The sequence below is a fragment of the Etheostoma spectabile genome, chromosome 6 (genome assembly GCF_008692095.1).
Source record: "Etheostoma spectabile isolate EspeVRDwgs_2016 chromosome 6, UIUC_Espe_1.0, whole genome shotgun sequence".
Lineage (NCBI taxonomy): Eukaryota > Metazoa > Chordata > Actinopteri > Perciformes > Percidae > Etheostoma > Etheostoma spectabile.
In genome coordinates this window covers 4,244,029-4,259,097 of record NC_045738.1, presented here as the reverse complement: position 1 = coordinate 4,259,097, position 15,069 = coordinate 4,244,029, and the positions used below count along the sequence as shown (strand labels likewise).

At 40.4% G+C, this 15,069-nt stretch overlaps 2 protein-coding genes across 2 annotated transcripts in view; both read left to right on the top strand.

The window, feature by feature from the left end:
• The window catches only part of mal2 (mal, T cell differentiation protein 2), an 871,414-nt gene that overhangs the window by 247,644 nt on the left and 608,701 nt on the right, over positions 1 to 15,069 (top strand). The gene's annotated exons all lie outside the window — the stretch shown is intronic.
• cdkal1 (CDK5 regulatory subunit associated protein 1-like 1) overlaps positions 1 to 15,069 on the top strand; it is a 274,625-nt gene that overhangs the window by 110,506 nt on the left and 149,050 nt on the right. The window contains exon 8 of the mRNA XM_032518043.1: positions 13,063 to 13,166. Coding sequence (XP_032373934.1) covers positions 13,063 to 13,166 — 104 coding nt within the window. The remainder of the gene's footprint in view (positions 1 to 13,062; positions 13,167 to 15,069) is intronic.

Here is a 15,069-nt window from a genome sequence, read left to right as displayed (position 1 = left end):
AAACAAAGCTGATAGAGACAAAGTGTTATTGTGTGTTAGCGTGCATTTAGATGTGTTTGTTTTAGCTGATAGGCCCCTAGTGTGTTAGCTGCTTGTTTCCTGTGATTCCTGCGGTCTGGCTGCCACAACTTCTCCGTCTTCTGTCCACGCCGACACAATGCAATAATAGGTCTTATCAACCTCGCTGCTGACCTTTACATCTGTGTGTTAACCATTGTGACCAAGGTGTAATGTTCAGGGCTGAGAGAAGTAAATTTGAGATAACCGACATCTAGGTGGAGAGGATAAGCAATACGCATCAGAAGAGGCTGGGCCAAAATGAGGACTTGCCGGTGTGAAGCCAAAAACACAGCAGCAACATCCTGCATGTCAGAGCTCGACTTACTAGCTGTTCCTGACCTGATGTGTCCCTGAGTAACATGACAGGGCCAGAAATAATAATAGGATTCTTGAGAAGGAAGGCTATGTGCAACCTTAAATTAGGTATCTCTTGGGTTTTTGGTCAAATTGCCATAGAAAATCAAAGAATAGAGTGCTGCTTCCGTTCCTGCCTTGCAACAACCTGTTTGTGATATTGCCTAATGCAAAATATGTAATTTTTTTTCCCCAGCCCAAATATATTGTAACACAAGTCTAACGTTACTAGACACTTCCGTGCAACGCACATGGCTAAAAGAGTTAAGCTCTTCAGGCAAGGCAAGGCAAGGCAGCTTTATTTGTATAGCACATTTCAGCAACAAGGCAATTCAAAGTGCTTTACATAAAATCAGTTAAACAGATAAAACACAAGTACAAACAGTTAAAAATCATAAGCATTAAAAACCGATAAAACACATGAATAGACAGTTTAAAACAAAATAGAAACATTAGGACACATAAAACACAAGAATAAAAGTGCAGCATAAGAAATTTTAAAGCTAGAGCTCATCATGGTCACATCAATGTATGGGAGTTGTACAGCTTCTACCTCAGTGCTGTTAATTTAACACAGCTGGAAAAAAATCATTACAGCAAGGACGTACACTGCCCTGGTCTGCCTTTTTATCTGTATCTTTAACTCACTGACTCATTTAACTCACTACAGAAACATCTTGTGTAATATGTGTTGCAAACATCAGCTCCTCTCACGGACATCAGAAATCTCTTCACACTGTAGCATCCAGTCAACGTCCCAGGTTATAAACATTGTGCTATACTCATCTTTCTTCTGTTATTGATGAATATCATACCAGCACTATATCCTGCTTTTCAGCACACACGACAGTCTTCAGCACCTGATAGTCGCGCTCCACTTTCCCAGTCCCAATCAGCACGCCTCAGAGCTTCCTCCGCTGCTGCTTTCTTTTCTTAGCCCTCTTTGCAACAATTTCTGTCTGGAAATCAGTCAAACTCAGCACATTGTGTTTTTGATGCCAGAGGCCTTGACTGGGTGAGGTAAAAAATACATGGCACAGCTCATTGGAGACACGATTTATAGTAAAGACTATCACTAAAGAATAGAGTCACTAAAAGAAAAGAGGAGGCATTTTGCAGATAAAATCTTTGCTAGAAAGTGAAAAGGAAGCGAGGTACAGAGAGACACAGGGAGAAACGGGTTGAGATGGGAAGTCATCAGCCGAGTTAAAAGCAAATTGAATCAGGCCTAAAGGATGTGCTCTTTTGTAATTTAAATTTCTCTGGCAATTACAGTGTGGAAGTGAATAAAGCCTATGAGAATGAGGAGCCTGTTTTTGCGTGAGACACAAACGAGAGTTTGTCTTTCTCCTGTAAACACACTTTACCTTACAATCGAAGCCGGTATGTCTGCTCTATCTCGAGAATCCTTTTCCGACTGTAATATCACTACCACCGGGGTTCATGCGATGTTCACTGCATACAATTTGTCCATATCCCTACCTCATCTTAAAAGCAAATACTCAAACCTATACTGCTCTACTACACTGCTCTACTTGACTGCGTTTTCATTGTGTTGATCATCGGTCAATGATCTCATCTTTTCTTTTCTGTGTTGTTTTTCTCCCCGAGGAGCAGAAGTGAAAATGCATCATGTGAAGCAGCAACAATAGAAGGAAAAAAGGGGCTGATGTGGTTTAGAAAAATAGGGCTACAGAGAAGTGAAGAGTTTCTGATCACCGTGTGTGTGTGTATGTAGAATTGTGGGAATGCATGGATACACAATATACACACAATCCCTTTTGATTTAGCACGCATACAAATACACACACCTCCACAAAGGAATGCTCCTTTTTCCATTTCGTTTCCGACACACACATGATCATATGCAGACACGCTCATACTCACTCACACATACAAACACACACATGCCCACACCTCTTCAAGCTGTGTACCATGGTGGCCTTTCCTGCTGTTTATCAAACCAATGTATGGGTAGTTTTCAGCTCCACTGGTCTGAACATTTTATTCCATTTCCCTCTTCCCCACTGCTTAACACACAAATAAAGCCTTAGACCACGCACACACACACACAGCATGCGACGCACACACACACACACACGCATGCGCGCACACAACACACACCACACACACACACACACACACACACACACACACACCACACACACACACACACACACACACACACACACACACACACACACACACGCACGCACAGCTCTCCATCCTACTCACTCACAGGAGAGACTTTGCTCCCCACAGTAAATCCAAAAGATTGAGTGTCTCCTTGGACAAACAAGATTGTGTGTCATTACAAGGCATTACACTACAGAACCCCTGAGAACTGAATTGCCCAGTGTGTCACAAGCAAACACAGTTTACGCAGACACACATACACTACACACACACACACACACACACACACACACACCACACAACACACACACACACACACACACACACACACACACACACACACACACACACACACACATACATTAAAATTGTCTTTGAGACTATTTGCACAAATCAGTTTCCTTCCTAGAAGCAGTCAACAACACAGAAACATCAACCCAGAAAAAAGGCTTTATTTCAGTGACTCTTGTCTCTAGGTGTGTGTGTGTTCATAGGTACAGTCAGATTATTTGGACAATGACACATGTTGTGTTGTTTTGCCGCCAGTGCATTAGATTTTAGCAGGAACTGCTAGCACTTGGATCATACACTCTTGACTTTAATGCTAGGATGCGTACTTCTACAATAAATCAGATGAAGTGTGTATGAAATGTAACTGTTTTGATAAATACTACCCAAGTTTTAGGGGGTAAAGGAACTGTTAACATAAACTTCATATTTAATGACCCACGAATATTAATGGCCATTTGGTATGTTCTGTGGGGATGCTCTGCAAGGCCCGCTTTGAAGCCATCTCCACTATGACTGTTTCTCAATCTCAAGAATGCAAAGAACGGACTTCTGTTCTTGGGCAGAAAATTCTTGCTAGTTGTTCTCGGAAGAATGCACACCCCCAGCACAGAGGCTACCTGCAGTGCTCCGAAATAACAGCTAGAAATAAAACTACAACAATATAACCACTTCCACAAGAGAATGTGATTAGTGTTTTAATTTTAGTCAGTTCAAATGAAAAATAAATAAAAGCATGCCTCTCTAAATGGGTTGGCCTTTGCACTGGCGTGTCCTAGGTGTCCCTATTAGTGTTATTGAAATTATCATTTCTATATCATTGCAGTGCATTGTGTATGCCCAGGGACAACAGACGGAAATTAGCAATACATATTATAAAACATTTGTGTCTCCCCTTTAGTCTATGTATAAAGCCATATCTTGTTACCACTTTATGGAACTGTAAAATTATCATACAACACTGAAACTCATCATGCAAAAAAATTCTGAAAACAAATGCACCAAAAACAGTATGAACTAAATCTAATCTATATCCTAGGTATGTCATGCCAGTGAGGTTGTTAAGCCTGCAGGCGCTTGTGGAACTCCGAAATGGCAGTTAACCACAGGTTCCCATTAATCTTATGATGGACATGTGTTGTGTTATTTAAACAATCCGTCAACGGCAAAATAAAAGCCTCTTATTTACGAGACCTTCAGCTCACAGCGGGGTCTCCGGGAGTGACTGTCCATGCAATGAGCTAGCGACCCCAGCAGACACTAGCTGGCTATCGCGTCACTTTATGGAGCTTCTCCACTCCGAAAACTTTGGAGCTAATTGTCAATTCGGCAACATTTTTGTAAAACTGCCTATATTTGAAATCATCACAGCTCATTTCTCCACTAAAACGTTCTCATAAGTGAGTTCAGTGATGAATAACAAGGGGGAAAAACTGTCATTGTTGGTCTGTCTGTACCGGACACCCGACCGTCATTAAATGCTGAAATTCATGTAGGGATACGGGTGCTTCCAAGTTCATACAAGTTACCAACCAATGCATCCTTGTAAAATGGTCGTGTCAAAAACATTTCCAGGATTTTTAACTGGTTTCCGCAAAATGTAAACTTGTGTATTGGGACAGTACTTTGGCCACAGAAGATTCACATGGACACAAGACAACAAGTCCATAAAAAAACACAGATTGAGAAACACTCTAAGTCTCTCTCACAGTGCAGATCCATTTTTGCGACACAACTGAAGCGGGGTGTTGCGACATAATACATCCATGGTTGATGCTCCTCTGATTGAGCAAACGTGCCACGTGGGTCAGGCTGCTCGGACGGAATACAGTCTCATATTTTACAAAAACATTTCACCGAAACGTGTTTCTGAAAACATTTGAATCGAGAAACAGGCAATGCAGTTGCAGAATCTGTCTTCATTTCAGATCGACAAAAGGCCAGTTTGAAAGATTTTTGTCTACTTCTGTTGGATAGTCGCGTCACATCCAACAGATTCATTTGCATAAAGCATTTTTTCAAATGCAGCGCCTTCCCGGGATGCTTTGCGAGCGCGTTAAAGTCGCTTGACATCATCCATAGTAATAAAGTGGAACAACTCACAGCCAGGTGAATCTGCACTGTCAGTCAATAAGGTTACATCATCTTTGTGAGCTATTCATTACCTGTGCCAAGAAAGAGAAAACAGTCCACTGTGGCAGTGCTACCTTGGGTGAGACGGCTGTTTATGAGTTGGACCCTGCTGCTGGCTTTGCTGCGTGCAATCCATGAGATGACTGTAACGTTCCCAGCGCTCTAAAACACAACTGTAGAAGCCTTCCAGATTCTTTGCAGTGGCACTTTCCTGCTCTCTGTCGCATTTAAAACCTACGCAACACCTTGCGACTGGGCTGTTCATGTGTAGATGCATATGTTCGCTCAACCCTGTGAATTAGGTACCCTGTGATTGAGACAACAACAAGGCAGTGGTTTGGATCAAAGAGATTTTACAGGGGCCTGTTTCAGGAAGGAGGTTTAACAAACTCTGAGTCTAACCCTGAACTCTGAGTGGATTTTTTGGGGTTCCAGAACAGCTGACTTGAGTTGGTTCAATCAGCTCAGAGTAGGTTCACTCAGAGTTAAGCGTGTCACTATCAAAAGGCAGCATGAATGGAGCCTTGATACATTGATTCACGGCCACAACCACAATCGGGTCGGCGAAAATACTCCTGCGCACATACAGCGAGTTTGAAGCAACACAGAAGCTGCTGCAAAAAAGAGGCAATTTGTGTGGGAGAAGATTGCTGCATGAGTAAATGAGTTAGTATATAATATAGTGTATTGATTTTATATTTAATCATAAATATAATATTACTAGTGAAATTGTATTGAACCTATGATCTATTTCATTTTGGTGCAATCCTGTGGGCAAAAAAGTCCTAGGCCTACTAATCCCATTCTGAGGCTGCTGCACAATCATTAACAGAATTATTATTCATAATATTTTTTTCAAAGGGTTTACATCATTCACCTGCAATCCTGTGGAACTCATTCTTAATGTCTCTTACTGGTTTGTGTCCAGGGAACATTACAAAAACGTTTAAAAAATGTTTCAGAGAGAGTCACATTCTTCTGACGACGCTTTGTCATCCAGTGGCTTTACTAATAGGCTCTGCATTAACAATGTAAAGAAAACTACCCTAAGCAACAACAAAAAAACATAATGTGACATAAAGAGTCTGCTGGGATGTAGAGCATGTCCACGATGGGTGACATTAGTGATATGAGGACGGATAAGATTATGTAGGCTAGTTATGGAAAAAAAGACCAGGGAAAGGAACCGTCACACGCAGGACACGCCAACAACAGGACGGTTAGGAAGAAGATAACGCAGAAGGGACTATCCACCACCCCACCACTCCGACCTACCTCCCTGCGCGGATTTTTGGCTTTTCAATACTACTCTATACCGTAATCGTTCTGTGATCACGAAATACACTTCCCATTAAAATACATTACTTCAAAATTTGTAATCAACCCACAGATCGATAGACAGAATAACATGACCATTTCACAAATTGCCATGAGACTGGGCTGGAAAAACGATACTGCTCAAATAGGTAGGCTAGTATCTGGAAATGAAAATGTATCTATAGTCGGGGCCTTAATATCATGTTTAACTCTCTGGGAAGTAATATAGCTTCTCCACCAACGGGATCATTGATAAAAGGAAATTCCATGTTTTGAGAAAAAAAACCTGTCTGCCCTATAGTCTGCCTAACATGCAGATAACAAACTGCGTTAAAATGTGCCCGATACAGACTGAATGAATGAATGAGCGCTGTATCAGAGGCATGAGACTAAGAGAAACTCAAGGTTTATTGAAGAAAACCTGCTCCTGACTAGGTTGGGACTGTTACCATAATAACAGACTCTGAGCTTACGTTACCTCTCTTTCTAAAACAGGCTGGAATTACCCCTCTCTCAAGTTTGATGAACCCCTGATCTGTGAAACACCAATAGTACATCACTAAGTCACTTGTAGAAGGCCAATTAACTTCTCTGATACCTGCAGATACCCTTGTCTAGTTAGTCCCTTAACCACTTGGCCAGGGTTAGAGTTAGTTTAACACTAGTCAAACTAGTGGGTTATTTAGTCCCTTGTTAAGTCACTGTGAGACAGGTTGCCTGCCAGCGACTTAGTATTGAGGCCACCATACAGTCAATTTGTCAGTCAGACAGGTTGACGACCAGAACAAGTGATTTCATTAATCAGTCCGTTACATAGTAAAGTGGTCAGTAAGGCAGGCAACAGGTGAGATAATTAGCTGGCAAATAAGTAAATCTGCCAGCCTGAAAGTCTAACTTTCAGTTCAGATCTCGTACCACCTGACTTTAAAAGTATGTCTAGGGGTTCATAATAAAACATCATACCATTCTGTTCCAGTAACAATGGGCTGACTGATCTAGTACAAACACTGCCTTGAGGTCCATAGACAAAACAAGGAGCTGGGAAAACACTCACAGTTCTTATGTAGACATGGGCATTCACACACATGCACATGCTCTCACAAACATACTGTACACGTGCTGTCTCTCTCCAGTCAAAACAACAAGCGAGGCTCTGTAGTAGTTACAGAAACCTAAGGTCAGCATGTGACACTTTTTTTTTTTAAACACACACACACACACACACACACACACACACACACAGAGAGCTGTTTCAGTGTGCAGCACTGGGAACACAAGACTAAATAACAGAATTCAAAAGGGTCAGACACACAGGCTGGATTGAACACTGAGAGGAATGGGCCCCAGCTGCACTAGGACACACACTCATGCACACACTGGTCTATTCACAGATAAAAAGACGCACGCACGCACACACACACACTTCCACACACGCATATAAAAACTCAGAGATAATGGAAAGAGAACTTTGTGTTTGTTTGTTTATTTCTAAGTCAGACCTGTTTGTTGGCAGGATGGAAAACAAGTTCATCAACTTAAACTCTAGACTGTAAAAAGCTTAATACACTCTATTAAACCCTCTGTTTAGAAGTCTGAATGAACTTCTCACCAGTCACTGAAAAGCCACTGAAAAATGTTCACAAGTGGATAAATAAATAGAAAATGTAGCCATTCTAAACACTGTGTTATGTGTAGTACTGTAAAACACGATGTGTGAGAAGTCTTCCCAGTTAACGCACTGACTTGCTTGCATAGATTTCTGTACCTGGTGATGTCCCCTATCACCACCATTCATCTTCTCATTTGATTACATCAACAAAAAGCAGACGTATTGAAAGTCAAGTAGGCATACAATTCTTTGTGTGATTCCTCACAAGGTTGAATTTCTTTTCTACTGGTGAAGCAATGTCTTTACTTAATAAACAAAACGGTGAAGGCTAGGCTCCTCAACTAGTTATAAACTATAACATTTCTGTTTCATCCTGAATCCTGATCATGGTTTAAAAAGATATAAGGTATAAGGAATGTTGTCTTTATAAGAGTCAGTATCATTGGTGTGCATGCAAAGTTCCTAAACAACTTGAATGCAAGATATCTTTTACTGTTTATCAAGGGTAAATATGGTTTAGTTGCCAACCGTTCTCTGAATAACTAATCATCCTCTTTTCATTGGTCCTAATCCTATATGTCTTTACTCCATTGTGTCAGCATTCTTTGTTCCTTGACTCCACATTATTTTGAAACCTCCACTATGACTTTGAGATGACACAAACAGTAAACTTACAGGCTTGAGGCTTTGTTCTGTCATATAATAGCAGTTATAAGACGTTGTTTGCTCATATACCCACTCCACCCCTTTCCCAGTCCCAACAATAACTGCGATGAATAATCTTACTTTACATTTTGCAAAGTACTCAGTCTTCCCCTCGCAGTTTTAGCTTTGTTTTCATAATAACATCTTTAGGCCTGCACAATACGAATACACACGCGCACACACACACACACACACACACACACACACACGCGATTGGCCCACTTTGTTTATTCATAGAGCAGTTTTCTAATTAACGTGTAGAGCCTAAATGCTTATCATTGAGAAAACATTTTGCTGTCTCTCCTGTTCTGTGTCAATCAGATGCTGCACAAGGGAGCCTCTCCAAAGGAAACTATACTGTATTCGTGTGTGTGCCGAGGGAGGTTTACAAATGTATAGAGGAACCTCAGGGCTTTCCTTTCTTTGTTACCTTTTCAAGGCTGCAGCCACACAATAGTCCCTCACTATCTCTTATACACACAAGCGTGAAAAGACACACACACACACACACACACACACACTGGGGAAGTAGCCTCTCTCATTGTAACACATTAATAAACTACACTGTTGTCAGGTACAACTGCTACCTCCGTGGTTTTAGTGGACAAAACAGAAGGCGTAGAGAACAGAAACAAAGGAGGGAAAGGATGGAGGCTTGATAAATAGGAAAATATTTTGTTTTAATTCTAGAAGTACTGTATTTCTGCTTAATGCCACTAGTGTGTTGTTGTTGATGTTGCTGTTTTTATTATAAACTGCTTAATTATCATTAACTGTAATGTCATTTCAGCTTTAAAAGTTCTCCTTATTGATGGATGACATTAAATCAAATTGAACAGTAATGAAATCTTCTCTTTAGGAAGACAGAAAATGAAGCAACTCAAAATTGGGAAACTCAAGCCCAAGGCAAGTTGAATACATAGCAAGGACTGTGTGAGTGTGTGTGTGTGTCAGAGAGAGGGACACTGCTTCTCTCCTTCAGTCACTTTCAGTCATAGGATGCTGACTACTTGTCGCAGTCTGTTTAGGTTGATGGTGAGGTCGAAACTGCTAATGCGTTGTTGTGATACTGGACAAATGTTCAGTAGCAGCACACTCACACAAGCACATGGATACACATAATTGACACACACAAACATGCAGACAGGCCACTGACTGTCTCTTGAAATTAATGTTGGTGTGATCCACTCAGCTGGGCTGATCACATTAAGATGGATGGACCCCCTGGTGGTGTGTGTGTGTGTGTGTGTGTGTGTGTGTGTGTGTGTGTGTGTGTGTGTGTGTGTGTGTGTGTGTGTGTGGCCCCATCTGTCTGTGTTTTCCCCACAGCTAGGTCCTGTGACCTAGCTGCCATCTTTAGTGCCCTCAACTCCGATAAGCAATAACCTGAGAGGGTAAGATGGATAGATAGATAGCTATATTGTCTTTTGTTTTTCAGTTTTTTTTTCCATGGTGACCTTAAAGGATGCTCTTGGCGTTTTGGTTGTTTTTGAAAATTATTATAAAGATATGGAAGTTGTTTCCGTGGGCACTTATTAAGTATGGAGGTCTTTCATAGTCCAATTAATACGGTAAAAAGGAGGGTTCAAAAACCTATACAGTAGGTTCTTTAGAGCCTCTTGAATTGCTGGTTTGTGGTATTTGATCTGCTCAGTATGTAACAGTAGTAGTAGGACAAGACAGATAGCCTTGGTGTGAATGTGAACCCATAGTAGAAGATTAGTCTAAAGTGTACTCAAATAACCTTGCCTTTCTCAACTCCATCTGTAGTGTACCACCCTGTTTATCGTAGAGTGGCTTCAAGTCTTTATTCAGTGGGTAGCAGAAACTAAGAGGATACATGGATCGTCTCACTACTACTTTATTACCATAACACAGAGTTCTGTGTATTTTGTTTCAAGCTTCTGGGGAATCCCTGTTATTTCTCCATGTATCTGTCACGGACAGGGTTTATGCTTGTTATCTACATTAGTCTGATTTCATATTCTCATACTTGCTGCCCTACATCAGAGAATGATTTGGTTACTAATCATTAGTAGGGCATTTTTGCCGTTGCACTGGAGTGGATAAATCCCACAGCAAACCAATTTAAACATTGTGATACTTTTATAAAAGAAAAACTTGGATCTTTATTCTTTATCAAAAGCTTGCTTTAGTGGTGCTGTGTAATAAATTGGTCACGTTGTTTCCTTTGAGTAGCTGGACTGTGGTCCAATATTAGTCACAGTTTGGTCAGTGTGGGGCTTTTAGTGAAAACATCACTTGATATGTGGTATTTTACCTAGGGTTATTATTAGTTATTTACATTAATGTTGGTATACACTTGGAAAGTGTGGCTGTATTGGGAACAGTAGCAGTGTTACTTTCAACCTCAACGAAGTTATACAGAAAAAAACAATCTTGCAGGTGGCAAGCTCATTTTTTTTGCACCATTAATTAATGGCAAAAGATGCAACATATTTTTTCTTTTTACATTTTCATTTCAGTATTTCGATCCTGCCAAACACACATTTAGTAATTTACACTGTTGAACATGTGCTCCTATAATAAACTAGAGCTGTTCCCAGAAATGTAAGCCAACAGTGATAAAAGGTAAGCAAAAAAAAAACTACTATGGTAACAACAGTGTTAACCCAGTATGACAAATTTGAGGTCAGAACTGAAACCCTAAGTAAGTGAATACAAAAAGAACTTGTAACAGTGGCCCTCCTTCTTCTCTTCAGTAGTGATTTGCAGACAACTCTTAAAGAAAAGCCCTTTTCATCCTGAACAAAGACTCCCCAAGAGTTTAAACCATGCCATGCTTCTGGATCTGGTGTAAGCCAGTATTTCTCCTTTGTCTGTGTAATTTGTTTCTTATTTTATTTTTTTACTCCCTCCCTGTCACGGTCAATTTGAATAAAGCTTCTCTACTTTTTGTAAAACAAAACAATGTATTGAATTTAATCTTTTCACTGCTTGTCGGTCAGAGAGACAGCTGTCCACGGTTATTTTGACACTAGCTGGGGTCATTATAAACAGTTAAGGAGAGAAAAGGACAGTTTTGACTCCCTGCTTTCTTCTCCTGCATCTGCTCTATTGGGAAAGTGTGCATGAATAGATTTGAATTAAAACATTAAATAGTATCTTCTATCTATCTGTGCACTCACCGTGTTCTCAATCCCTCCCATCTCCACTGTTGATTCAAGTGAAAACGTTAATCACTGGATTGGTCAATTTTGAGCTGCTATATTGTAAATGATTTACAATGTATAAATCATTCATCAAAAGCAAATACATAATTGTTTTTCAGTTAAATATGTGAAGTACAAGAAGCAAACATCAGTGTTTCCTTTAGAATTGTTTTCAGCTGCTGCGTGGGGTTGTTGAACGTCAAAAATTAACGTTCTTTGGAAACTGCATGTAGTTTTTCTTTTTTGCATCTCACATCACACTTTCAGTCACTTTGACCACTACGGTCAGAAACATTGTGCCAACAATATGAACAATAACGTTGCTGTTAATGGTCTTATCTACTAATGTTAGCTACCGACTTTTACCTTGAAACCATCCAGCAAATAGACGGTACCGTAGGAGGTTACCTGAAACTGGTAATTTAACGTAACCGCTCATTTTACACACAGTTTAGCAACAACACAAAATGCTGAGTGACGATCACTAGCTACGTTTTTCATGTTGGTTTTGAACGGTATGCACCCCCACTAACCTGGGAAACAGGTTTTAAAACAGTAGCTAACGTGTCGGAGGAATACAGTGCCTCCTGCAACAGGGAGTCAGAGGGACCACAGCTTTTGCTAACGTTGGCTTTTTGTCTCATCTGGGGTCTGATAAACTGTAAATTCATCAAATACAATGTCCAGAATGCTACCGGTAAATTTGGTCATATTTCACAGGACCCGCATCACCCGCGGATTTCATTGCTGTTTGTCACTTCGCCTAAGGTTAGGGAGACAAGTAGTACTCCCCCTGTTGTTTACTTGGTTTCCATGACGTCTCAAGTGATGACGTCCTGTCACTGTCCGGTTGTTGACTGGGTTCAGTAGAGCAGATGGCTCTGCAGAGTCATGTAATTACAAATTTATAACTTTTCATAACCGCGGCGGTGTGCCGTGTACATAGCGGAAACCCTGTTGTGCGTCTGCCCTATACCATGGCGGCAGATATTATCGTGGCGGGCCGCCATCAACATTAAACATGAATTTTGAATAAAAATTAGCTTTCCAATTTGAAGGTATTGTACCGAATGTAGCCATATTCTTGAGTGTGAAATATGAGTTTGTTTGAATGCCTTAGTGTGCAACATATAATACAATGCAAGTTTCCATATTTCTGCGCTTAATGTCATACTGTATATTATCTGTGGCATCTCAAGCGATGAATGATGTTTGAAGAGTACTGCTTTCCGCATCCATCCATGTCTCCTTGTCTCACCATCTCTCTGTCTGTTTTTGTCTGTCTAGGTGTCTGAATGCATGTACGTACTGTAAAACTAAGCATGCCAGAGGAGACCTGGCCAGCTATCCCATCGAGGAGCTTGTTGAGAGAGCCAGGCAATCGTTCCAGGGTGAGTACTTTATCTCTTTCACACACGCACAGACACACAAACAATCACAACATGAGACAAAAGAGGGATTTAAATGACAATGAGAGTCATTGACTGTCCGACAAATATACCGATTTATATACTTGATTAATTTGTTGTGGAACGGGACATGCTGCTATTGGATGATGACAGGCGCTGATATAGGATAGCTCGGGTCTTGATGAACAGCTGTTGTGCCCTGGCATCTGTTCCTTAAGAGTAGACTCCCAGAATCCCTAATCGCACAGCAAGCCATGCCTCTGTTAGAGCCCCAGGCGGGTCAATCAAGGTCAAGTCTACACATTGATAGCACAAATCTGACTTCCTGAGCATTTACGTACTATATACAATCTATTATCCATCAGTGACTTTTTTTTTTACTGGTATAGTCTGTTGAATTTTTTTAACTAATTTTTCTGGTGTTGAACCTAAATTCGGTTTACTACTTCTAAATAAGCTTAGACTGAAACTAATACACAAATAAGAATATTAAATGGAATTCATTACCCAAGTACTTTACCACATGCTAAGGTAAATTATCTCATCCTATTAACATTTGATTGCTCATGCACATAACTTAAATGTAGTTCAACCTAAACATTTGACCATGGACATTGTAGAACAGCTGTGTTTTAAATCTTGTTCAAATCTACAGCTTGTTTATTCAGTGTCAACATAAAAAAAATATTCCTGAGAGCTATCAGACATGTACTTTAGAAACCTCCAACTTTATGTTGCAGCCTTTATGCCCAAAAATCCAAGGGCCTGTGTCACTTAGTTATTAAAGATACCAATAAGAAAATTAAACATTAACCTGAAAGTCTAGTGTTGAGGTTTAACAGATGAAAGGATGCTACACGAAAGTTTACATTCCTTTTTTGGCAAGATAACAGCTGCGATGTAAAGAAGTATCACAATGTTCAAGTACAAGTTTTTTTTTTAATTTTTTTTATTGAAATGCAGGCAACTTGCTTCAGGCAGAGAGTCCAAAAGAATGACATCACATTGTGCCAATCTGAAATAAAATAGGCCTATTTTTCCCATTTGCTTGGCAGAGGTAATTAAACAATACAAAGCAAGTCAAGGCGACTTCACATTGCTGTTGTCTGTCTGAACACAGACTGAGTTTGTATCTGGGTAAGGGAAAACAAGAACATACCCTTGACAAGGACATGGCTTTCTAAATCCTATCCAGAACTCTTTAAAACAGCTGCATCCATGCTACTGCAGTGCCCGAGGGTGGGCAGTCAAGGGCAAACTCACCAGCTGCTTGAACCTTGGTTTATGTGTGTACACGTTTGTGCACATGTTAGATGTGGGTGACAGTGCAGGGTGAAGAAGTTGCGTGGCATGCTGGTATTTTGGGAAGACTGTGTTGTTTCACAGTACTTGTTTTACTCTCCTGTAATGTAAACATTTGGGTGATGTCTTTTTTTTTTTTGAATATTCTCACAAATTATCATTGTTGTAAAATGCAGTTACAGCCACCATGGCACCCCTGTACGGTATTCATTAAATGAATGAATGAATGAATAAATAACTAAATTACTCAATTAAACCCTGGTTACCCCTGGTGGGTAGTGGATATGACACATGCCTTTGGGGTGGGAGACCTGGTTTCAATTTCCACTGCAATACATCAACCATTGTGTCCCTGAGCAAGATGCTCCAGATGCGTGCGGCCTCCGACATATGTGATGTAATAACATGTAATGTAAAACCAACATTCTTCTTCAACAATTTGCATGTTCATTCAAACTTGTAATAAACCTGACATTGGTTAACCGTAGTTGTAGAACACAAGGCAGGATCAGTTTGGAGATCAGATATCAGATCGTGTGTGTGTGTGTGTGTGTGTGTGTGTGTGTGTGTGTGTGTGTGTGTG